We start from the raw sequence: 26527 nt of genomic DNA on the forward strand, positions 1-26527 counted from the left end.
ATAAAATTACGTTGGGGTCCATGGCTACACAGTATGAATATTACACCTCCGTTCTGGCCAGTCCTGGCTCCACTGACCTGAACTGATGTAGGTATTTGTTGCTATTGGATTATAATGGAGGAATCTATTTGGCCAGGATAGTATTGGATGGCAGGATCATACCTTCCAGACAAAGCACTATCCAGACTCAGCATGATAAATCTGTACCTCTGGCAGGGCCCTACCTGGACTGAGCCCTAGCCCAGATAGAGTCCTGCCCATTGAGGTCAGACAGGTGCTACCTTTCGACGATGGGCAGGAGGCTTATTGTTGATTCTGTGATCTGTGTGCTTATGCCAGCGGGAACTAATGATTTATCCTACCCTCTCCAGTGCAGATAAGCGTCGACGGGAACAGGAGAGCAAGTATATTGAAGATCTGGCAGAGTTACTGTCTGCCAATCTGAGTCACATTGACAATCTGAGTGTGAAACCTGACAAATGCCGAATCCTCCGCAAAACTGTCCAGCAGATTCAGCTCATTAAAAGGATGGAACAAGGTAAATAAAACATAGGACATTGAACATTACAGATCAGTACAGACCCTTTGGCCCTCAATGTTGCGCCAACCTGTGAAACCAATCTGAAGCCCATCTAACCTCCACTATTCCATTATCATTCAAATGTTTATCCAATGATCGTTTAAATGCCCTTCAAGTTGGCGAATCTACTACTGTTGCAGGCAAGACATTCCACACCCCTACTATTCTCTGAGTAAAGAACCTACCTCTGACATCTGTCCTATATCTATCACCCCTCAATTTAAAGCTATGTCCTCTCGTGCTAGCCATCACCATCCAAGGAAAAAGGCTCTCACTGTTCACCCTATCTAACCCTCTGATTATCTTATATGTCTCAATTAAGTCCCCTCTCAACCTTCTCTCTAACGAAAACAGCCTCAAATCCCTCAGCCTTTTCTCATAAGACCTTCCCTCCATTGTGATAAATCTCCTCTGCAGCCTTTTCAAAGCTTCCATGTCCTCCCTATAATATGGCAACCAGAACTGTACGCAATACTCCAAGTGCAGCTGCACCAGCGTTTTGTACAGCTGCAACATAACCTCATAGCTCTGAAACTCAACTCCTGTACTAATAAAAGCTAACACACTTTCTTAGCAACCCTATCAACCTGAGTGGCAACTTTCAAGGATTTATGCACATCGAAACCAAGATCTCTCTGCTCATCCACACGACCAAGAATCTTACCATTAGCCCAATACTCTGTATTGTGAATCACCTCACACTTTTCCTCATTAAACTCCATTTGCCACCTCTCAGCCCAGCTCTGCAGCTTATCTATGTCCCTCTGTAACCTCCAACATCCTTCTGCACTGTCCATAACTCCATTGACCTTAGTGTCAACTGTAAATTTACTAACCCATCCTTCTATACCCTCATCCAGGTCATTTGGCCCCGAAACAGATCCTTGTGGTACACCACTAGTACCTGAACTCCAAGATGAACATTTCCCATCAACCACCACCTTTTGGCAATTTCTGATCCAAAATGCTAAATCACCCTCAATCCCATGCCTCCGTATTTTATGCAATAGCCTACCATGGGGGACCTTATCAAATGCCTTACTGAAGTCCGTTTACATCACATCAACTGCTTTACCCTCATCCACCTGTTTGGTCACCTTCTCAAAGAACTCAATAAGGTTTGTGAGGTATGACCTACCCTTCATAAAACTGTATTGATTATCCCTAATCAAATTATTCCTTTCTAGATGGTTATAAATCCTATCTCTTTAAAACCTTTTCCAACACTTAACGCACAATCGAAGTAAGGCCCACTGGTGTATAATTTCCAGGGTTGTCTCTACTCCCCTTCTTGAAAAAGGGAACAACATTTGCTATCCTCCAGTCTTCTGGCACTATTCCTATAGACATTGACAACATACAGATCAAAACCAAAGGCTCTGCAATCTCCTCCCTGGTTTCCCAGAGAATGCTCAGGTAAATCACATCTGCCAAGGGGACTTATCTGTTTTTGCACTTTCCAAAGTTGCTAGCACCTCTTCCTCATCAACTTCAATCCCATCTAGTCTAATAGTCTGTAGCTCAGTATTCTCCTCAACAACATTGTGTTTTCCTGTGTAAATAATAATGAAAAATATTCATTTACCACTCTCCTATCTCCTCGGACTACACGCACAACTTCCCAATACTGTCCTTGGCTGGCAATCTTACTCTAGTTATTCTTTTATTTCTGACATTCTTATAGAAAGCTTTAGGGTTTTCCTTGATTCTATCTGCCAATGACTTCTCATGTCCCCTCCTGGCTCTTCTTAGCTCTCTCTTTAGGTCTTTCCTGGCTAACTTGTAACTCTCAAGCGCCCAAACTGAGCCTTCATGTCCCATCCTAACATAAGCCTCCTTCTTCCTATTGACAAGAGATTCAACTTCTTTAATACACCACGGCTCCCTCGCTCGACCATTTCCTCCCTGCCTGACAGGTATATACTTGTCAAGGACCCACAGTATCTGTTCCTTGAATAAGCTCCACATTTCAGTTGTGCCCATCCGCTGCAGTTTCCTTCCCCATCCTATGCATCCTAAATCTTGTCTGAGTGCATCATAATTGCCTTTCCCCCCGCAATAACTCTTGCCCTGCGGTATATACATATTCCTTTCCATCATGAAAGTAAACATAACTGAATTGTGGTCACTATCTCCAAAGTGCACACCTACCTCCAAATCTAACACCTGGTCAGATTCATTACCCAGTGCAGCCTCGCCCCTTGTTGGTCTATCTATGTACTGTGTCAGGAAACCATCCTGCACATATTGGACAAAAACTGACCTATCTAAAGTGCTCGAATTATAGCGTTTCCTGTCAATATTTGGAAAGTTAAAGTCCCTTGCTTGTATTCCCAGAATTGTCTTTGCTATCCTTTCCGCTACATCTCTGGAATTATTTGGAGGCCTATAGAAAACTCCCAGCAGGGTGACCTGTCCTTTCCTGTTCCTAACCTCAGCCCATACTACCTCAGTGGATGTGTCCTCAAAAACGCCTTTTCTGCCACTGTAATACTGTCCTTGACTAACAATGTCACACCTCCCCCTCTTTTACCCCTTCCCTGATCTTACTGAAATATATAAACCCTGGAACCTGCAACAGCTATTCCGGTCCCTGCTCTATCCATGTCTCCGAAATAACCACAACAACAAAGTCCCAGGTACCAACCCATGCTGCAAGTTCACCCACCTTATTCTGGGTGCTCCTGGCGTTGAAGTAGAGACACTTCAAACCACCTTCATGCCTGCCGGGATACTCTTACAAGCTTGAACCCTTATTTATGACCTCACCACTCTCAACCTCCTGTACACTGGAGCTACAGTTCAAGTTCCCATCCCCCTGCTGAATTTGTTTAAACCCTCCCGAAGACCATTAACAAATCTCCCCCCCACGGGATATTGGTACACTCTGATTCAGGTGTAGACCATCCCATTTGTAGAGGTCCCACCTACCCCAGAATGAGCCCCAGTTATTCAGGTAACCTAATCCCTTCCTCCTGTAGCCACATGTTCAACTTGTCTCTCTCCCTGTTCCTTGCCTCGCTTGCACGTGGCATGAGCAACAAACCAGAGACAACAACTCTGTTCGTCCTAGCTCTAAGCTTCCACCCTAACTCCCTGAATTTCTGCCTTACATCCCCATCCCTTTTCCTACCTATATTGTTGGTGCCGATGTGGACCACGACTTGGGGCTAAAAGTAGTGCAGGTGGGACCATATAAACTGTGTGTGTGTGTGTCAGAGACGGTTTACTAGAGATGTAGGGTCGGGCATGTATGTGAGAGTGTATGTCAAAGATAGTGCACTGTGTGTGTGAAGGAGAGGCAGTGTATTGTGTGCCTGTATGTGTGTCTTAAGAGGCGGTATTGTGTGTGTGTGTATCTGTGTGTATGATGGAGAGGCAGTATACTGTGTGTGTGTCAGACAATCATAGAATCCTTTTAAATATAAAATCCCTTTTAAATATAGTGGAAACAGGCCATTCATCCCATTGAGTCCAAACTGGCCCTCTGAAGAGCATCTCACACAGACCGACCTCCTGTCCTATAATCCCATGACTAATCCACCTAGCCTACATATCCCTGGATACTATGGACAACTTAGCAAGGTAAATCCACCATCTGTGGGTTGTGGCAGGAAACCAGAGCACCTTGAGGAAACCCATACAGACACTGGGAGAATGTGCAAACTTCACACAGACGTTAGCCAAAAATGGAATCGAACCCAGGTTCCCGGTGCTGTGAGGCAGCTGTGCTAACCACTGAGCCACCGTGCTGCCCCCCGAGGTAATGCACTGTGTGTTTCGGAGGTGGGTGGGTGTCTGTTTGTCAGAGATAGTGTGGCGTGTGTTTGGAAGAAGTAGTTTTGGCTGCGCTTGCAGGGGCCTGTACCATGAGCGTTGAGACACTGCCTCCTGGTCACTCAGTGCAATCTGGGTAATCTGCAGTACTTTCTAATTTATTATATGTTTTGTTTCTACTCCACAGAGAAGGCAGCACAAGCAGAAAATGAGGTTCAGCAGTCTGACATCTCATCCAGCAGTCAATCACTTATTGAAAAAGACTCCCTGGGACCTCTACTCCTTGAGGTATGGGCAGAATATTGATATGCAGAAGGGGAGTGAATTGCACTGTGCTGCTGAACTCGACTGGATTACAGAATCAGATTGGGCTGGGGATTTACAGCTTGTATCTCTGCCCCAATGGACATTCAGTTAGCCCAGTCTTCAGTGTGCTGGAGGAGGCAGTGTGTGTGGGGGTTGACAGTCCCTCATCACTAGTTGAATGGGTGTAGCGTTGGGGTAAATGGCATTGATGGGATCAGGACAGATGATACGATTGTTGGTAGGTTGCATCTGAACCTTCCTGTGTCCTGAACTGTTTGGAGTGTTGGGAAGGAATGGGATGAAGGTGTAGCCATTGTTCCTCCATACCAAACCTTAGTGGTTAGGGATGTGGGCAAGCCCAATCCTCCTGCTGATTGAGCGGTTTGTGTTCTGTGCAGGCTCTGGATGGGTTTTTCTTTGTGGTGAATGGTGAGGGCCGCATCATGTTCGTCTCAGAAAATGTCACCAGTTACCTGGGCTACAAACAAGAGGAGCTGATGAATACCAGTGTCTACAGCATCCTGCATCTGGGGGATCACACCGAGTTTGTTCGCAACCTACTGCCCAAGTCCATGGGTAAGAGATTATATTCTATTTATAATCGGTATTTGGAGACGCCGGTACTGGATTGAGATGTACAAAGTTAAAAATCACACAACATCAGATTGTCGTCCAACAGGTTAAACCTGTTGGAATATAACCTGGTGTTGTGTGATTTTTAACTTGATAATCTGTACTAATTCTTGGGCATGGCAAACAAGTAAGTTGCGAGTGTGGCAGCACCACAATTCATGTTACCAAATGGACTAGGGGAGGTTATGCCTAAGGTTATGGCCACATTGTCGGAGGGTCAGCGCTGAGGGAGTGTGCACTGTCAGAGGGTCAGCGCTGAGGGAGCGCCGCACTGTCGGAGGGTCAGCGCTGAGGGAGCGCCGCACTGTCGGAGGGTCAGCGCCGAGGGAGCGCCGCACTGTCGGAGGGTCAGTGCTGAGGGAGTGCCGCGCTGTCGGAGGGTCAGCGCTGAGGGAGCGCCGCACTGTCGGAGGGTCAGTGCTGAGGGAGTGCCGCACTGTCGGAGGGTCAGTGCTGAGGGAGTGCCGCACTGTCGGAGGGTCAGTACTGAGGGAGCGCCGCATTGTCGAGGGTCAGTGCTGAGGGAGCGCCGCATTGTCGGAGGGTCAGTGCTGAGGGAGTGACGCACTGTCGGAGGGTCAGTGCTGAGGGAGCGCTGCATTGTCGGAGGGTCAGTGCTGAGGGAGTGCCGCACTGTCGGAGGGTCAGTGCTGAGGGAGTGCTGCACTGTCGGAGGGTCAGTGCTGAGTGAGTGCCGCACTGTTGGAGGTTCAGTGCTGAGGGAGCGCCGCATTGTCGGAGGGTCAGTGCTGAGGGAGTGCCGCGCTGTCGGAGAGTCAGTGCTGAGGGAGTGCCGCGCTGTCGGAGGGTCAGTGCTGAGGGAGTGCCGCACTGTCGGAGGGTCAGTGCTGAGGGAGCGCCGCATTGTCGGAGGGTCAGTGCTGAGGGAGTGCCGCGCTGTCGGAGGGTCAGTGCTGAGGGAGTGCCGCGCTGTCGGAGGGTCAGTGCTGAGGGAGTGCCGCATTGTTGGAGGGTCAGTGCTGAGGGAGTGCCGCACTGTTGGAGGGTCAGTGCTGAGGGAGCGCCGCATTGTCGGAGGGTCAGTGCTGAAGGAGTGCCGCGCTGTCGGAGGGTCAGTGCTGAGGGAGTGCTGCACTGTCGGAGGGTCAGTGCTGAGGGAGTGCCGCGCTGTCGGAGGGTCAGTGCTGAGGGAGCGCCGCATTGTCGGAGGGTCAGTGCTGAGGGAGTGCCGCGCTGTCGGAGGGTCAGTGCTGAGGGAGTGCCGCGCTGTCGGAGGGTCAGTGCTGAGGGAGTGCCGCATTGTTGGAGGGTCAGTGCTGAGGGAGTGCCGCACTGTTGGAGGGTCAGTGCTGAGGGAGCGCCGCATTGTCGGAGGGTCAGTGCTGAAGGAGTGCCGCGCTGTCGGAGGGTCAGTGCTGAGGGAGTGCCGCACTGTCGGATGGTCAGTGCTGAGGGAGTGCCACACTGTCGGAGGGTCAGTGCTGAGGGAGTGCTGCACTGTCGGAGGGTCAGTGCTGAGGGAGTGCTGCACTGTCAGAGGGTCAGTGCTGAAGGAGCGCTGCACTGTCGGAGGGTCAGTTCTGAGGGAGCGCCGCATTGTCGGAGGGTCAGTGCTGAGGGAGTGCCGCGTGTCGGAGGGTCAGTGCTGAGGGAGCGCCGCACTGTCGGAGGGTCAGTGCTGAGGGAGTGCCGCACTGTCGGAGGGTCAGTGCTGAGGGAGTCCCGCACTGTCGGAGGGTCAGTGCTGAGGGAGTGCTGCGCTGTCGGAGGGTCAGTGCTGAGGAAGTGCCGCGCTGTCGGAGGGTCAGTGCTGAGGGAGTGCCGCGCTGTCGGAGGGTCAGTGCTGAGGGAGTGCCGCTCTGTCGGAGGGTCAGTGCTGAGGGAGTGCCGCGTGTCGGAGGGTCAGTGCTGAGGGAGCGCCGCATTGTCGGAGGGTCAGTGCTGAGGGAGCGCCGCATTGTCGGAGGGTCAGTGCTGAGGGAGTGCCGCACTGTCGGAGGGTCAGTGCTGAGGGAATGCCGCATTGTCGCAGGGTCAGTGCTGAGGGAGTGCCGCACTGTCGGAGGGTCAGTGCTGAGGGAGTGCTGCACTGTCGGAGGGTCAGTGCTGAGGGAGCGCCGCATTGTCGGAGGGTCAGTGCTGAGGGAGTGCCGCGCTGTCGGAGGATCAGTGCTGAGGGAGTGCCGCATTGTCAGAGGGTCAGTGCTGAGGGATTGCCGCGCTGTCGGAGGGTCAGTGCTGAGGGAGTGCCGCGCTGTCGGAGGGTCAGTGCTGAGGGAGTGCCGCGCTGTCGGAGGGTCAGTGCTGAGGGAGTGCCGCTCTGTCGGAGGGTCAGTGCTGAGGGAGTGCCGCGTGTCGGAGGGTCAGTGCTGAGGGAGCGCCGCATTGTCGGAGGGTCAGTGCTGAGGGAGCGCCGCATTGTCGGAGGGTCAGTGCTGAGGGAGCGCCGCACTGTCGGAGGGTCAGTGCTGAGGGAGTGCCGCATTGTCGGAGGGTCAGTGCTGAGGGAGTGCCGCGCTGTCGGAGGGTCAGTGCTGAGGGAGTGCCGCGCTGTCGGAGGGTCAGTGCTGAGGGAGTGCCGCTCTGTCGGAGGGTCAGTGCTGAGGGAGTGCCGCGTGTCGGAGGGTCAGTGCTGAGGGAGCGCCGCATTGTCGGAGGGTCAGTGCTGAGGGAGCGCCGCATTGTCGGAGGGTCAGTGCTGAGGGAGCGCCGCACTGTCGGAGGGTCAGTGCTGAGGGAGTGCCGCATTGTCGGAGGGTCAGTGCTGAGGGAGTGCCGCACTGTCGGAGGGTCAGTGCTGAGGGAGTGCTGCACTGTCGGAGGGTCAGTGCTGAGGGAGCGCCGCATTGTCGGAGGGTCAGTGCTGAGCGAGTGCCGCACTGTCGGAGGGTCAGTGCTGAGGGAGTGCCGCATTGTCAGAGGGTCAGTGCTGAGGGAGTGCCGCACTGTTGGAGGGTCAGTGCTGAGGGAGCGCCGCATTGTCGGAGGGTCAGTGCTGAGGGAGTGCCGCACTGTCGGAGGGTCAGTGCTGAAGGGGTGCTGCACTGTCGGAGGGTCAATGATAGACATGAGCTGCATTGTTTCAATTGGCTGTTCACAGAATCAGAATTATTATGGTGCAGAAGGAGGCCATTCGGCTCATTGTGCCAGTATCAGTTCTATTTCCCAGTGCCAATCTCTTGCCATTTCTGCATATCCCTGAACACTTTTTCTGCCCAAATCAGCACCCAATCCCCTCTTGAATGCTGAGGTCTCCATGGAGGAACTGAAAGTCTCCTGATGGCCTGGCCAGTACCCTTCCCTCAAAATATGTTAAAGCTGATAAACAGCTCTTTCACTCCTCCTCATGTGTTGGATGTTGCTGTGTCTCAGATGTGTGAATGATGAAGGTCACTGAAGCGTTAGTTTATACTTTCTCCAGAAGTTCTCCCATTCCTCCAGGTTACTCCAATGCTGCCACCTCCGTATTCCCCTCATCCTCCAAGCCAATGGTACAGTTATCTGATTGTCTTCCAACCCCTTGTGTTTTTTTAGTGAATAGTGTCCCTTGGTTGAAGGAGAGCTCCAGGCGGAACAGCCACACTTTCAACTGCCGGATGTTGGTGCGAGGACTTGAGGAGGCAAATGCAGACAGTCAGGAGAAGAGGCAGCAATATGAAATGATGCAGTGTTTTTCTGTCTCTCAGCCTAAGTCCATTAAGGAGGAAGGCAACGGTAAGTAGATTTTGGAGAACAGGCTGGACGTGATGTTGGTTGGATGGTTGGGAATTGGTGGAATTCACCTTTTCACCCATTTCTCGCCATATTCCCTGTCTGCCAGCTAATCAGATGTTGTTGGGTCAAAATCCTAGAATTCCCTCCCTTTTTGTTGTACTTCATCAAGGACATGGTGTCGCTAGCATTTATTGCCCATCCCTGTTGTAGTGAGCTGCCTTCTTGAATTACTGCAGTCCATGTGATGAGCCCTTCGGGGAGGAATTCCAGGATTTTGACTCAGCCACAGTGAAATAATCATGATATATTTCCATTTCAGGATGTTGACTGGCTTGGAGGGGAACTTTCAGGGGGTGATGTTCCCTTGTATCTGCTGCCCTTCTCCGTTTGGAAGGTGCTATCCATAGATCTTTATTTGGTGTATTTCTGCAGTGCATCTTGTAGTTGCTGCCACCCTTGGGCGACTGTCTTTGGCGAGTTTGCACATTCTCCTTGTGCCTGCGTGGGTTTCCTCTGGGTGCTCCGGTTTCCCCCCTCAGTCCAAAGATCTGCAGGTTAGGTGAATTGGCTATGCTAAATTGCCTGTTGTGTTCAGGGATGTGTAGGTTGGGTACATTAGTTTTGGGAAATATAGAGTAATAGGGTAGGGGAATGGGTATGGGTGGGATATTCTTTGGAGGGTCGGTATGGACTTGTTGGGCCAAATGGCCTGTTTCAACACTGTAGGCATTCTATGATTCTATGATAATACACACTACTGTTACTGAGTGTTAGTGGTGGATGGAGTGGATGTTTGTGGATATGGTGCCAGTCAAGTGGGTTGCTTTCTCCTGGATAGTGTCAAGCTTCTTGATTGTTGTTGGAGCTATACCCATCTAGGCAACTGGGAAGTATTCCATCACACTCCTGATTTGTGCCTTGTAGGTGATGGAGAGACTTTGCAGAGTCAGGAGGTGAGTTACCCACTGCAGTATTCTTAGCCTCTGACCTGTTCTTGTAGCCACTGTGTTTATGTGGTGAGTCCAGTTGAGTTTCTGGTCAATGGTAACTCAAAGAATGTTGGTAGTTAGGTATTTAAGTGATGGTAAAACCACTGAATGTCAAGGGCTGGTGGTTAGATTATTTCTTACTGGAAATGATCATTGCCTGGCAAGTGTGTAGTGTGAATTTACTTGCCACTTGTCAGCCCTATCCTTGAAATTGTGTAGATCTTGTTGGCACTTGAACATGCACTGCTTCAGTAGTTGTGAATGATGCAGAATATTGTGCAACCATTGGCGAACATCCCCACATCTGACCTTATGATGGAAGGAAGGCCAATGATGAAGCAGCTGCAGATGGTTGGACCTAGGGCACTACCCTGAGGGACTCCTGCAGCGATGTCCTGGAGCTGAGCTGAGTGACCTCCAGCAACCATAACCACCTTCCTATGTGCCAGGTATGACTCCAACCACCAGAGAGTTTGCCCCAACTCCAGTTTAATTAGGGCGCCTTGATGTCACACTCATTTGAATGGTCTTTACAGAAAGTGGATAGGGGAGGGGAGGAAACTATATTTCTGGTGGTGGGGTCTGTTTGTAGGTGGCAGAAATGGTGGAGGATGATGCGTTGTATAAGGAGGTTGGGGTGGAATGTGAGGATGGGGGGGGTGTTCTGTCCTTGTTGCGGTTGGAGGGGTGGGGTTTGAGGGCGGGGGTGGAGTTTGAGGGCGGAGGTGCAGGAAGTGCATGAGATGCGTTGAAGGGCATCTTCAACCACATGGGAGGGGAAATTGCTGTCTCTAAAGAAGGAGGCCATCTGCTGTGATCTGTGATGGAACTGGTTCTCCTGCGAGTAGATGCAGCGGAGGCGAAGGAATTGGGAATATGGAATAGAATTTTTGCAGAAGGTAGGGTGGGAAGAGGTGTCATCCAGGTAACTGTGGGAGTTAGTGGGTTTGTAGAAAATATCAGTGTTGAGTCAGTCATCGTTGATGGAGATGGAGAGGTCCAGCAAGGGGAGAGAGGTGTCAGAGATGGTCCAGATGAATTTAAGGTCGGGATGGAATGTGTTGGTGAAGTTGATGAACTGGTCAACCTCCTCGTGGGAGCACGAGGTTGCACCGATGCAATCATTAATGTATCAGAGGAAAAGGTGGGGAGTGGTGCCAGTGTACCTTCTCCTTTAGTGCATTGTTTAATTCCCTCCATAATGACACTGTGGGGCTACCTGTAGCACATGGATTGCAGCGGTTCAAGCAGGCAGCTCATCACCAACTTTTCAGGAACAACAAGAGATCTACAGCAAATGCTGCCCCAGCCACTGATGCTCAATTCTCAAGAATGAAAAAATGGAACAAAAAACGCTGTTTTAGGAAGCCTAAGGTAAAGCTAGCATTTGCAGAGAGCCGGAGATCTGCAGGAGAACTGTACCTGCAGTACATATGTACCACTGTCAGTGGAGGGGATAACTCATTCTTTGGGGAGAACCAGCTACAGTCTCATACTTTTCTTTTTGCTGGTAATTGATGGGCATCCATCTGATTCTAAAGGCTGTTTGTTTGCATTGGTCAACAGATCTGCAGTCCTGTTTGATTTGCATAGCCCGCAAATTGCCGAAACCCCAGCTTGCTCCTGTGCCTGAGACATTCATCACTAAACAGGACACAACAGGTAAGGACAGACACTCTGACAAAGGATAGGTGCAATACTTTGATCTGAAGTGTATATGTAGAATGCTGAAGTGGGGAGAACAGAACCTAGACATTCGGAATAAGGGGGAAAGGAGAATGAGTATGCAGTGTTATTGGGGAATCCTTGCAATAGATTGTGTCAAATGCAAAGAAAAGAAGGGAAGGAAGTTAAATAATGGAAGAACTTGAGAAATGGGAGCAGGAGTAGGCCATTCAATGCCTCAAGCTTGCTCTCCAGTTAGATTATGACTGATCTGATTGTGGCCTCAACTTTACATTCCTGTCCATCCCTCACAAACTTCAAACCCCTTGCCAATCAGAAATCTGTCCAATGCAGCCTTGAGTATTTCAATTGCCTTGCTTCCATTGCTCTCTCAAGGTAGAAAATTCTAAACACTAATGACCCTGGATGTGGGTTTGCTCGCTGAGCTGTAAGGTTCAGTTTCAGACATTTCGTCACCATACTAGGTAACATCTTAAGTGAACCTCCGGATGAAGCACTGGTGGTGTAGCCTGCTTTCTATTTGTGTTTGGGTTTCCTTGGGTTGGTGACATCACTTCCTGTGGTGACACTATTTCCTATGGTGATGTCATTTCCTGTTCTTTTTCTTAGAGGTGGTAAATGGGATCCAAGTCAATGTGTTTATTGATAGAGTTCCAGTTGGAATGCTATGCTTCTAGGAATTCTCATGTGTGACTCTGTTTGTCTTGTCCTAGGATGGATGTGTTGTCCCAGTCGAAGTGGTGTCCTTCCTCATCTGTATGTAAGGATACTTGTGAGAGTGGGTCATGTTGTTTTGTGGCCAGTTGATGTTCATGTATCATGGTGGCTAGTTTTCTGCCTGTTTGTCCAATGTAGTGTTTGTTACAGTTCTTGCAAGGTATTTTGTAAATGATATTAGTTTTGCTTGTTGTCTGTATAGGGTTTTTCAATAGCTGCTGTTTTAGTGTGTTGGTGGGTTTGTGGGCTACCATGATGCCAAGGGGTCTGAGTATTCTGGCAGTAATTTTTGAGATGTCTTTGATGTAGGGGGGAGCGGCTAGGGTTTCTGGACGTGTTTTGTCTGCTTGTTTGGGATTGATGCTGAGAAATCGATGGACTGTGTTCATTGGGTACCCGTTCTTTTTGAATACACTGTGTAGGTGATTTTCCTCTGCTCTATGTAGTTCCTCTGTGCTGCAGTATGTGGTGGCTCGTTGAAATAATGTTCTGATGCAGCTTCGTTTATGGATGTTAGGATGATTGCGTCTGTAGTTCAATAATTGGTCCGTATGTGTTGTTTTCCTGTAGATGCTGGTTTGAAGTTGCCCATTGGCTGTTGGTTCTACTGTGACATCTAGGAATGGTAGTTTGTTGCTGTTTTCCTCCTTTTATTTTATGCCAGTAAGGGTATTGTTGATGGTCTTGAAGGTTTCTTCTAATTTGTTTTGTTTAGTGATGACAAAGGTGTCATCCACGTAGTGGACCCAGAGTTTGGGTTGGATGGTTGGCAGAGCTGTTTGTTTGAGTCTCTGCATTACTGCCTCTGCTAAGAACCCTGATATTGGAGATCCCATGGGTGTTCCATTGGTTTGTCTGTAGGTTTTGTTGTTGAAGGTGAAGTGGATGGTAAGGCATAGGTCCACTAGCTTGATGATACCGTCCTTGCTGATGAAGTTGGTGGTGTTTGGTGTATGTGTCTTTGGTAGTTCTAATAATGTAGTCAGTGTTTCCTTGGTTGATGTTGATGTTGATGGATGTGAACAGGGCTGTTACATCAAAGGAGACCATTATTTCGCCCTCTTCTATCTTGGTGTCTTTGGTTTTCCGGAATTCTTGGCTGGAGTGGATGGAGTGGCGTGAGTCTTCTACTATTGTTTTAGTCTTTGGTGTAGCTCCAAAGAGGTGTTTTTCTGACTGGAGGTCTGCGACCAGTGGTGTTTGCAAGGATTAGTACAGAAACTACTATTGTTTGTCATATTTATAAATGGTTTGATTAGAAATGTCGATGGTCTGATTAGTAAGTTTGGAGATGACATGAAAGTTGGTAGACTTGTGGATGGTGAGGAAGGATATCAGAGGATGCAGTGGGATATAGATCAGTTGGAAAGTTGAGCAGAGAAATGGCAGGTGGAATTTAATCTGAACAAGAGTGAGATGATGTATTTTGGGAGGTCAAATGCAGGAGGAAAGTATACAGGAAATGGCTGAGTCCTCAGGAGCATTGATGTTCAGAGGGATCTTGGAATCCAAGTCCATAGTTTCCTGAAAGTGGCAACACAAGTGGATAAGGTGGTAAATTAGGCATATGGCACAGTCATGGCATTGAGTATAACATTTGGCAAGTCGTGCAGCAATTTTATAAGGATTTATAAAGGCCACATTTGGAGTTTTGTTCTGGATGTAGAGGTTATTATGACACAGGGGAAACCCTTCTGCTAATTTATACCAGACACACAACAGAAAATCTCATCTTGCCTCGTAATCTGTTAAAGTGAGAGTGACAAAGGACTACCCAAATTCCATTACGTAAAGAAAAACAGTTTATTCTTTAACTCCAAGAAGAGGACATTAACCAACAACTGTGTACACTGTAGGCCTCCTTTGTCTGATCGATTTATCTACCTCCCACTGTACAAAAATATACTGATTCGATAAGAATCTCGATTATGATTACAAAATTCAAGTTTCAAAACCAGCCAGCTGTCAATCTTCCTCTGTAGAGTTTTTGGTGTCTTTTCTTTGGTCTTCTGTTGCACAGGTCTTTCATTGATAAAGGTACCTTTCAGAGAGTGGGTCTGTGGGCAGTCTATATTGGTGCTCTTTGCCTCTCTGGCTAGCTGTTCAAAATACCTGATTTTTATTCCCCAAAACATCAGATTGCCTCATTGGTTTGATGTCATCAAAACAGTAAAATTCAAATTCAATTATGTTTTTATACCTTGGGGCATAAACCGATTGGCGAAATTCGAATTGTTGTGGGACATAGCACCTCAGCTCAGTTATTTGTTTCATAGCTAAATGTTGCAGTTTTCAATTTTTCAGCGCACTCTGCTTGCTAGGTCCTTGCCAGCTTTCACTCTCCCTTAACCCTTCACTCTCCCAAGCCTACGTCCCCCCTTAAGAAAAAAGTGAACCATCATAATGAAAAGATGGTTTCATTTTTTTTCTATTTCTTAACCATGTTACCATGACATACACAGGACTTTAATCTAAGTTCATATTAACTTCTGCCCACATTTATATAATGTTGGTATCTATTCAATCTCATCTATACTTTATCAGCAAAATCCATGATAACACATCTGCTATTGCATTCTTACAACCTGCAATATATATGAATTGTAAATTAAAAGTCTGTAACATAAGACTCCGATGAAATAATCTCATGTTCTTGTCTTTAAATCATTCCAAGAATGTAAGTGGATTGTGATCTGTGTACAGAACTGACTCTGACACATAGCTCGTGAAATTCTTTTTCGATCGGAGGGTATTTTCTCTGGTGGGTGTTGAGTTTCTTTGAGAAATAACTAACTGGCACAAAATTACATCATCATCTTCCTGTAGCAGTATAGCTGCAATTCCTATGTCACCAGCATCAATTGCAACTTTGAAGGGTTTCAAAAAGCTTGATGTAGCTAAAACTGGTGCAGTGGTTAGTACTGCTTTTAAATTGTCAACTGCCTCCTGGTATTGTTCTAGGCGAAAGTGGGTACTGCAGTTGCTGGAGATTAGAGTCAAGATTAGAGTAGTGCTGGAAAAGCACAGCAGGTCAGGCAGCATTTGAGGAGGACAAAAATCGACATTTTGGGCAAAAACCTTCATCAGGAATGAGGGCATTGTTCTGTCCACCGAAATATTGTGTTCTTCTTTAGCAAATCTGTTAATGGTACCACTACGCTACTGAAGTTTGGAACAACTTTCCGGAAGAATCCACTGAGTACCTCCTTCTTTGAGGTTGGTCATGGAAATTCCTCGATGGCCTTCGTCTTTGCATTCCATGGGGTCAACCTTCCATGACCGATGTTCTGTCCCAAGAACGTCACCTCTGCTTTCGCAAATTCAGTTTTGTTTCTCATAATCAGTCAAAGAGCTATGCCAACTGTACCATGTGACCTTCCCAGGATTCACTAAGGTCACTACATCGTCCAAATAGACTGCACAGTTTGTTAACTCAATCACAACTCTGTTCATGAGTCTTTGGAATGTGACAGATGTGTTCTTCATTCCAAAAGACATCACTTTGAATTGATATAGCCCATTTGGGGTTACAAATGCAGAAATTTCTTTGGCTTTGTCTGATTAAACGTATCTGCCAGTAACCATGCAGTAGGTCCAACTTCGGAATGTAACTGGCTTATCCAACTTTCTCGATACAGTCTTCTAATCTCGGTATTGGGTATGAGTCTGATTTTGTTACGGCATTGACCTTCCGATAGTCCACACAAAATCGTTGAGTCCTGTCAGGTTTTAGAACTAAGATGATCAGCGAACTCCACTCGCTCTGACTTGGTTCGATGATATCTTTGTTGAGCATGGCCTCCACTTCCTTCTAGACCTGTCTGGCTTTGAAAGGATTAAGCCGATCGGGGTGTAGTTTTATTGGAACAGCATTCCCTATGTCTACCTCATACACAATAGCATTAGTCCTCCCCATCTTATTCCTGCATATATCCTCATACTGCTGTAACAAACCTTTCAGCTGCATTCTTTGCTCCTGAGACAGATAGTAAACTAAGCTATCCCACTCCTCAAGGCCTTCCTTATTGTTTAACATATTTTGAGGTACATCAAACTCCACAACTTCTGGATTTGATTCCTCACTCTGCAGGGCAGTAACTAACACCTGTTTCTCCAATTCTTTCTCTCTAGTATAATAAGGTTTCAAAATATTCACATGACATACCTGATGCAGTTTTTTCCTGTCTGATTCTTAACCGGATATTTCACTTGTCTCAACGTTTTTTCAATTTGATAGGGGCCACTAAACCTAGCTTTGAAGGGATATCCTATCACTGGTAGCAATACTAATATGTCATCTCCACGGGAAAACTTCCAAATTGCAGAGACTTTATCTGCCACCTGCTTCATTCTATGCTGTGCTCTCGTTCGATGCTGTTTAGCTAACTTACCTACACGATTTAATCTCTGCCTCACCTTAGATACATAATCCAAGTGTGAGACCTCCGACTTTGGTCCTGTCAATTTTTCTTTAATTAATTTCAAAGGGCCTCTCACTTCATGTCCGAATATTAACTCAGAGGGAGTGAACTGAGTAGATTCGTTTGGGGCATCTCTAATGGTAAACAGTACGACTGAGATAACTTTATCCCCATCATTCTGTTAATCCTGACAGTACGCTCTTAATATAGTCTTCAGGGTCTGATGCCAACTTTCCAAAGCTCCCTGGGATTCAGGATGATGCGCACTTTAAATCAAGAGCTTTATACCTAAGCTATCCATGACTTCCTGAAACAGCCTAGTGGTAAAGTTTGACCCTTGGTCTGACTGAATCTCTCTGGGTAGCCCATACCGTGTGAAGAAAGCTACTAACTCCTCTACCACCTTTTTTGTCTTCACACTCTGTAATGGAATTGCCTCCGGAAATCTGGTAAACACATCCATTATGGTTAACAAGTATTGGTTCTCAGTTTTAGTTCTCAGGAGGGGACCTACACAATCAATTATAACCCACGTGAAAGATTCTTCGAATGCCGAAATTGGCAACAAATGTGCTACTGCCTGTGGCTTACCTACCATTTGGCATGTATGACATGTACGGCAAAAGTTAGCCACATCCTTTTGCATTTCATGCCAATAAAAATGTTTTTGTATCTTAGTATTGAGTCTTTCGTATAACTAGGTAACCTCCTACATTAGTTCATGTGCTACCTGTAACACTTACTGTCTGTATGCTACCGGCAACACAATCTGGTGCACTTCGGCCCATTTCTCCTCTGCACTAACCTGCCGTCGTCTCCATTTTCATCTTAGAATTCTATTTTTGAGATAATAACCCTCAGGAATATTCTCTGCCTCCTTTTCTGAGTACTCATCAACATATGTATGTTTTATTGTCTCGTCTTTCTGTTGTATGACCCTCAGCCTATTCAGACTTTTCCTGTACCATTACGTCAAACACAGTGTCTGTTAACTGAACCTGAACTCCTTCATCTTTCTCTTTAGTTCTTGCTTCGTGCTATGACTTATGATAGTTGGATTTTGTTGCAACACAGTCTGGAAAAACACCAGGGCATTTTTCTTTTAACTCCTCAGTTCCCTGGTCTTCCTTGGGCTTTACCACAACAAGGGGTGTCACTCCCACCTTGGACCCTGCTAAATTGTTCCCAAATACTAACTGGATTCCTGGAAATGACACTGTTAATCACTCCCACTGTTCTTTCCCAGTCTTGAGTTGGCAATCCAACTTGATCTTACATAGGGAAACGCTACATTTCTGTCCATCTATCCCGAAAATTACCACTCTGTCGGGTAACAGGTCAGAAAGTGTGCAAATATGTTCATCTCTTACTGTTAGAGACTGGTTAGATTCTGCATCTCTCAAAATTATAACTTTGTGCCCTTCTCCCCCTGTGCTTTCTGAGTAAACTTTACCCACAGAGGCAAATTCTTTATGGAGGTCAGGCACTAGCTCCATGCCCAATCCCTGTCGTGGCTGTGCACTCTCCTGCAGCTCCTCAACGTTTCTTGGGGTCTCCTTCACTACTTTCACTAATGCCACTGGCTTAGCTTCTTTTACCACATCTTTTCCCACACTTTCTGGCAGTGAGATCACCTTTTCCCAATGCCCTGCTGAAACCACCGGCACTGTGATTTTCTGTGTCCCACTCCATTATAGTGAAAACCCCTGAGGCCTTTCACCACCTTTCTACCCTGTTGGGCTTCTTTTATGACCTGTGGTAAACACTTACCAGTTTTCTCTACTCTTTGTTTCATAGCGTAGGATCTCCCCTTCTTCCAACTTCCAGCCCTCCACAGGATGAAATTCTTGCCGGAAGCTTGTCTTATGCATCAATGTATATTCATCTGCTAATTATTGCTCTTCTCACTTCCTGAACTTTCTGTAGATCCATATGAATTCTTAGCATCTCCGGAAGTGAGTTTTTAAACTCCTCCAGCAGAATAATCTCTCTTAGAGCCTCAAATGTCCTATCTATTTTCAAAGCACAGACCCATCGATCAAAATTACTATGTTTAATTCTTTCAAACTCAACAGAAATGTGACCTGGTTCCTTTTTTGTGTTTCTGAACTGCTGCCTATATGCTTCTGGTACCAATTCTTATGCACTTAAAATAGCCTGTTTACCTTCTTCATAATCTCTTGACCCCCTTGTCTGTCAATGCTGCAAATACCTAATTACCTCTGCCTACCAATTTAGTCTAAACTAGCCTTGCACAAATCCTCGGACCACTCCATCTGCCTTGCCAATTTTTCAAATGAAATAAAGAAGGCTTCAACATCTTTAGAGTTTTAACATATTGTATATGCCACTACCTTCTCTCTTCATCTCCATCCTGTTAACTTTGCTGACTAAGTTGCAATTTCTGAAGTTCAAACTCTCTCACCATTTCTCTTTGTCTTGTCTCTTTTTCTCTCTCCCCTTTTTCTCTCTCTGCTTAGCTAAGAAGCTTCTCTCTTTATTTTTCCTCTTTCTCTTTCTTCTCTCTCTCTCTCTCTCTACCCCTTTGATTATCTTCTCACTCCATTTTTCTCAATTGTAATTTAAATTTTTCTAACTCTACCGCACTTGTCTGTTCCTGATGAAGGGCTTTTGCCTGAAACGTCGATTTTTGTGCTCCTTAGATGCTGCCTAACCTGCTGTGCTTTTCCAGCACCACTTTAATCCAGACCCCTGTTTCTCTGACACACCTAAGTGTTTGAGTAATTTCAGCTTTACTTTTGTCCTTGGTTAAATCCAATTCTAACCTCTTTGCTAATTCTAAAAGTAAGGTCTTTTTTTTTCTTTCTAAACTTTCTTGGCACATTTAGGAATCATTTTCTAAACCCAGAACCTCTTTAGCAATTTTCAGAACCATTTCTCTCACTTTTAATTTCACCAACCACAAATAACCGAAATTAACCAAATTGTCTCACCTTTGTTTATATAAAGATCAAGGACATGAGCTGGCAAGTGTCTAAATCTGCAGAATCTGTCCACGTCTCAGACTGGATCTGTCTAAACATGTCCAAATCATGATCCCGAGTTCCCAAACTGTTTTGACACTGGGTAAACCTCTCTGCTAATTTAAACCAGACACATAGAATAGCTCATCTCGCCTTGTAATCTGTTAAAGTATGAGTGACAACGAACTCCAAATTCCACTATTTAAAGAAAAAATAACAGTTTATTCTTTAACTCCATGAAGAGAACATTAAACAACAACTGTGTATACTGTAGGTCTCATTTGTCTGATCGATTTATCGACCTCCCACTCTCCAACAATATACTGATTCGATAAAAACCTCGATTAAGATTACAAAAAAAAATTCAAGTTTCAAAACCAGCTAGCTTACAATCTTCCTGTGTAGATTTTCTGGTGTCTTTTCTTTGGTCTTCTGTTGCACAGGTCTTTCATTGATAAAGGCACCTTTCAGAGAGTGGGTCTGTGGGCAGTCTGTATTGGTGCTCTTTGCCTCTCTGGCTAACTGTTCAAAATGCCTGATTTTTATTCCCAGAACATTGGATCGTCTCATTGGTTTGATGTCAAAACAGTAAAATTCAAATTAATTTGGTTTTAGTATCTTGGGGCATAATTTTAACTGGCTAAATTTGAATTGTTGTGGGACATAGCAGCTCAGCTCAGGTATTTGTTTCACAGCCAAATGTTACATTTTAAAATCTTTCAGCACACTCTGTGCTTGCTAGTCCAGTTTTCACTCTCCCTCCACTTCATAACAGGGCCTTGAAGAGGGTGCAAAAGAGGTTTACCAGGATGCTGCCTAGATTGGAGTGTATTAACAATAAGCAGAGTTTGGATACATTGGATTGTTTTGCAATAGCGTTGGAGGTTGAGAGACCACTTGATAGAAGTATATAAAGTTATGAGGGGCATGAATAAGAGGGATAGTCAGAGTATCTTTCCTAGTGTTGAAATGTCAAATACGAGGCGCATAGGTTTAAGGTGAGAAGGGAAAAATTTAAAGGAGATTTACGAGGTAAGTTTTTTACACAAGGTGGTAGGTGCCTGGAATGTGCTGCCAGGGGAGGTGATAGAAACGATATGTTAGCAAAGTTTAACGGGCATTTAGACAGACACATGAATAGGCCGAGAATAGGGGGGTATGGACCATGGAAAAGATTACGTTAGTCTGCTGCATAACAATTCCTACCCTCCCACCTCCCCCCTCCCCCCCAACCACCATCCTGCAGCTTCTACACTTTGATAGAAACTTTAGTACATTGGAATATTGAGCTACCATTCTTGTCCTTCTTTCAACTGTGTCTCAGTAATTCCAACAATATCATACTTCTATGTGCTGATTAAAGCTCAGAGTTCAAGTTTGATCTTTAATCCCGTCAATTTCCCAACAGCTTTTCCCCTGCTCATACTGATTTCCTTTATTTTCTCTCTCTCACTTGACCATGTGTTCACCAACAGTTTTGGAACATAACTTGTGTCTTTCTTTGTGAATACAGAACCAAAATGCATTATGTGCTTAGTCTGCCTCCTCTTTCGATCCCGTAATAACTTTCCAGTTTCTGGCAGTAAAGACATTTCTCTTCATTAATCATTTTCTGTTCACATAACCATGGAACCCTGGCTGTCTTTTCTCATCAAGCTTTCTCTCTAACCCTGCTTTCCCCTGTTAACCAATCCCTTTTTTCTCCTCTGCTGCAATGCTGTCTGCGGGACACACTTCCCAGTCTTTGTTCCAACCTAGAGTCTGTTCTGCTTTTCATGGTTGATCTTTGTTAATTCTCTCTAACCATTTTTAGTTGGTTTCCCTTAATACCCTTGTCCAAAAATAACCATTCAGCTTCAGTTTTGAAATTTGCATCTGGCCCCCAGCAACCAGAGCCCTTTGGGAAGATTGTCAGAAACATCTGTTTCTGTTAATCGAGAAGCAGTTGGTGTTCCACTTCTAGAGGGCTTAGCTTCAATATTAAGATGGTGCCTCCCTATTTTGGACACTCAGAAGAAATAATTTCTCTTTTCCCCCAAATAAATACAAGATCTCAAATAGCTCTTATAACTTCTATGCAAAATAGAGTTCAAGGCTAGTTTATTCAATCAGTCCTGTTAGGACACGGAGGCAGAACCCTCTGTTAAATAATCTAAGTGCCCAGAAAAGCTGGTCTCGCCTCATAATCTGTTAAAATATGAGGGACAGAGAACTTCCAAATTCCACTATTTAAAGAAAATAATGTCAATTTATTTTCTAACTCTGAAAGAGAACATCAAACAAAAACAATTCACAAATCTAAGCCCTCCTTTCTCTGAACTGCTTACTGTCTGCCTCGAACTCTATAACAAAATGCTATTCCAATAAGATACTTATTAAAATTGCATCAACTTAATTTCAAACTAATCTCTGTCGTCTTCTGTGTTTTCACTCTTCCAGCTGCTGACCTCCCTGGGTTCCCCTCTTTGTTTTTACTGTCAGTGTGTTTCTCATGAAACAGTACCTTTGATAGAGAATATTTTCTTATTTCTTTGAGAGCAAGGTGTTAGATGGGTAATGAGCTCTCCAGGATTTTTTCTCTTTTTCTACGGCAGATCTCTGGCCAGCTTTCAAAATGTGCACTTTCTTATCCACCGCCCCGCCCAGCATCGGATCTACCTATTGGTTTGATGCTGGCAAAACAATAAATCCAAACTCAATAGGGTCTTAGTATCCTGGGACATAATTTAAACTGATTGGTTAAATTTGAATTATTGTCAAAACAGCAGCCAAACTCAAGTATCCATTTCACAGCCAAATGTTATATTAATTAAAATTTTCCAGTACACTCTGGGACTGCCATCTAGTCATATACATAGCTGCTTGTAAGCCCTGAGTACAGAACAGCATTCTATCTCTTAAAGGTACAGTACATGGCTTCAACTTCATAACAGTCCTCATAATTGAATCTTTCATCCTTCTTTCCTTTCTGATGAGGGGTTCTTGTGGTGCACTGGTAATATTGCTAGGCGCTTATCGACTATGGTGTTAACTGTTAACTGTGGTTGTTTGGTTTTTCTACTTTTTAGTAAGAAGGTCTGTAATGTTTAACTTTTTTACTTTGTTTTCTTTAATTTTTCTGTTTTGTACCAAAATTCTGTACCTAGATCCATTTGTATCTAGGATCGTGCTGTAAGTGGTGATTATAAGCATTCACTATTCTCATGTGAGTACATTTGACAGTAAACATAATTCAAGCCAGAAAGTCCATGTCCCACTTGTCCCAGAGGGGAGTCATAGCACTGTCTTGAGCATCCCAATACCATTTCTATGGTACAGTGAGCAGTACTGAATATGGGTCACCAGATGGTATTTCACCAGAGCTCTTGTTAATCTGGACACTTGCAGTTCTGTCTATTCCAGCTCCCTTCAGGTGATGGGCACAGTTAAAATCTCCATTTTAATTATTATGCATGATTGTATTTGGGGTTCAAGTTGGGGTTGAGGTTTGATTGTATTAAACTCTCTTATTTTGTTTTAGGAAAGATTATTTCTATTGATGCAAGCACTCTACGGGCCTCAGCAAGAGTGGGCTGGGAGGATCTGGTCAGGAAATGTATCTATGCTTTTTTCCAGCCACAGCAACGGGGATCCTCGTATGCTAAACAGCTGCTCCAGGAAGGTAGGTAATCATTGCTTGTTCTTAACTACTGGACAGTGATCTGGACAGCAGGGAGAAAATGAGGACTGCAGATGCTGGAGATCAGAGTTAAAAAGTGTGGCACTGGAAAAGCACAGGCAGCATCTGAGGAGCAGGAGAGTCCACATTTCGAGCATAAGCATTTTGTCAGGAATGTGGGGCTGGCTGAAGGGGGCTGAGAGATAAATGGGAGGGGAATGGGGTGGCGGGAAGGTAACTGGGAATGCGATAGGTGGATGAAGGTGAGAGGTGATGGTGATCGGTCAGAGAGGAGGGTGGAGTGGACAGGTGGGAAGGAAGATGGGCAGGTGGGACAGTTCAAGAGGGTAGTGCCGAGTTGGAGGGTCAGATCTGAGATAAGGTGGGGGAGGGGAAATGAGGAAGCTAGTGAAATCAACACTGATTCCATGGGAGCTGAAGGGCCGCAAGGTGGAAGATGAGGTGTTCTTCCTCCAGTTGTCGGATCGCTAGGATTTAGCAGTGGAGGACCTCGGGTCTTGCATGTCCTTGGTGGAGTGGGAGGGGGAGTTGAAGTGTTCAGCCACAGGGTGGTGGGGTTGTTTGTTGCGTGTTGTGACGAGGCTGCTCATTCCGGCAAGGTGATGTCATCCTTGATTTTTGCTTGAGGTTGTAAACGGCCCAGACTCTGAAAAGTTTGAGAGTTTGGATAGATTTTAGGGCCCATTTTTTACAGCTAACAGATACTGCCTCAGACAGAAGACTTTCAAGTTAAAAAAACTTGTGTAATGAAAGGGGAGTGGCCAGTTCAGCAGCAGCATGTTTGAAGGAAGGCTGTCGGAAGCAATCCAGCCTGATTCTCGCTCTTGCTCACTCTAACTTCAAGTGTGTAAGTCTTTGTTGGTTTTTACTTTTTGTGCCAAGGGGTGTTTATTGGGATTGTTGCATGTATTTTGGAATAGCATTAAGTCCGAATAGCCTCAGTGTTCGGATAGGATAAGTTTTCTATTTTCTGGTCTATGTGTTTCATACTGTAATTTTGTGAATAAATTCTGTTTTGTTTAAAAACTAAGTCAGCTGACCAGCTAATTCTCGGCAGGAAAATCCACTATACACTTAAGTAAATCAAATAGCAAAGCTAGGGTCTGGACTCTCAGTTTAAAATGTTTTGAGGGGTCGGGCCTGATCCATAACAGTGTGTCCTGGCGATGTTCTCTGAAACATTCCGCAAGTTGACGTCCTGTCTCCCCAGTGTAGTTGATCAACTTCTCAAACACCTTTCACCCTGACCTCAATTTCACCTGGACCATCTTGAAAACACCTCCTTCTCTTTCCTGGACCTCCGCATTTCTATTTCTAGTGACTGACTCAACACGGGCATCTACTTCAAACCCACTGACTTCCGCAGCTATCTGGACTACACCATCCCCCCTCCCCCTTTCCAATCACAGCAAGGACACCTTTCACCACACAATCTCTGGATACAACGCTTCATCCTTCGCCATTTCTGCCATCTACAGTCAGATCCCACCACCAGAGATATATTTCCCTCCCCACGCCTTTAAACATTCCGCAGAGACTATTCCCTCCGTGACTCCTTCATTAGGTCAACGCTCCCCCACCAACCCACCATTCCCTTGCCACCGCAACAAGTGTAAAACCTGCCTACCCCCCTCCTCCCATCTCTATTCAAGGCTCCAAAGGATCCTTCCATATCCAGCCGAGATTTTCTGTACCTCCAAACACCTCATCACTGTACCTCCAAACACCTCAATGTGGTCAACTCTATGTTGAGGACACAGGACACCAATTTGTGGAATGCTTTAGAGAACATCTCTGGGGCACACGCACTAAACTAACCCATCGCCCTGTGACCGAACACTTGCATTCCCAGCTGCCTTGCACCCCCAGCCATTTATCTCTCAGCCCCCTTGTGGTTCTCCCACATTCCTGATGAAAAGCTTTTGCTTGAAATGTTGACTCTCCTGCTCCTCAGATGCTGTCTGACTGGCTGTGCTTTTCCAGCACCACATTTTTTGATTCAAATCACAGCAATTCTCCATTAAATTCCCTTTTTGTTATGTCACCTCTGATTCTTATGGTGATTACTTTCCACCTGTATTCCCTCGTTAAAGATCCTTTTGTCATTAAAAACAGTTTCTCCTTACTCTATCTAATCTTTTCATTCAAATCTCCTCTCAACTTTCATGGCCTGTGTTCTCCAACCTCCTTGTATGACTGAATCCTCTTCCCTCACCAGTCCTTTGTTATTTCACCGAACAGTGCCCCACTGTCAACATCCTTGATATTATCATTGTCCAGAAACCCCTTTGGACTCACCATATAAACACAGGCCATGGCTACAAGAGCAGGTCAGAGGCTAGGAATACTGTGGTGCATAACTCACCTCATGACTCCCCAAAGTCTACATAGCATAAGTCAGGAGGGGGGTGGGCTGGTGGAATATTCTACATTTGCCATGATGGGTGCAGTTCCAACAGTAATCACAAAGCTTGACACCACTCAGGACAAAGCAGCCCGCTTGATTGGCACTACATCCACAAACACTCACTCCGTCCACCACTAATGTTCAGTGTATGCAAACACAAGATGTATTGCAGAAATTTATCAATGGTCTCCTTGTTGGGGAGGGTTTGAATTAATGTGGCAGGGGGATGGGAACCAAATAAAGAGGTTAGTGGACAGTAAGGAACTTGATAATTAAGTCAGCGTGACTAAGGAGAAGAGTAGGCAGGGAGCAGATGATGAACGCAAAGGCTCTTGTGATCTGAGATGCATTTGTTTTTAGGCAAAAAGTGTACTGTAGTAGGTAAGGGAGATGAACTTAGGGCTTGGATTAGTACTTGAGAGTATGATGTTATTGCTATTACTGAGACTTGGTTGAGGGAAGGGCATGATTGGCAACTAAATATCCCAGGATATTGATGCTTCAGGCCGGATAGAGAGGGAGGTAAAAGGGTTCGAGGAGTTACATTACTGGTCAGAGAGGATATCGCAGCTGTGCTGAAGGAGGGCACTATGGAGGACTCGAGCATTGAGACAATATGGGCAGAGCTCAGAAATAGGAAGGGTACGGTAACAATTTTGGGTCTATATTACAG

General features: G+C 45.7%; 1 protein-coding gene across 1 annotated transcript in view; it reads left to right on the plus strand.

Annotated features, from left to right (window-relative positions):
- The window catches only part of ncoa1 (nuclear receptor coactivator 1), a 100924-nt gene that overhangs the window by 19931 nt on the left and 54466 nt on the right, over positions 1-26527 (plus strand). Inside the window, exons 3-8 of the mRNA XM_043695214.2 lie at positions 372-538; positions 4545-4645; positions 5062-5239; positions 8792-8971; positions 11527-11622; positions 23289-23429. Of these exons, the coding sequence (XP_043551149.2) occupies positions 372-538; positions 4545-4645; positions 5062-5239; positions 8792-8971; positions 11527-11622; positions 23289-23429 (863 nt within the window). The remainder of the gene's footprint in view (positions 1-371; positions 539-4544; positions 4646-5061; positions 5240-8791; positions 8972-11526; positions 11623-23288; positions 23430-26527) is intronic.

Source organism: Chiloscyllium plagiosum, unplaced genomic scaffold (assembly GCF_037043375.1).
Source record: "Chiloscyllium plagiosum isolate Xiang-an unplaced genomic scaffold, Cpla_swu_hap1 HiC_scaffold_10, whole genome shotgun sequence".
In the NCBI taxonomy this organism is placed as follows: Eukaryota; Metazoa; Chordata; class Chondrichthyes; order Orectolobiformes; family Hemiscylliidae; genus Chiloscyllium; species Chiloscyllium plagiosum.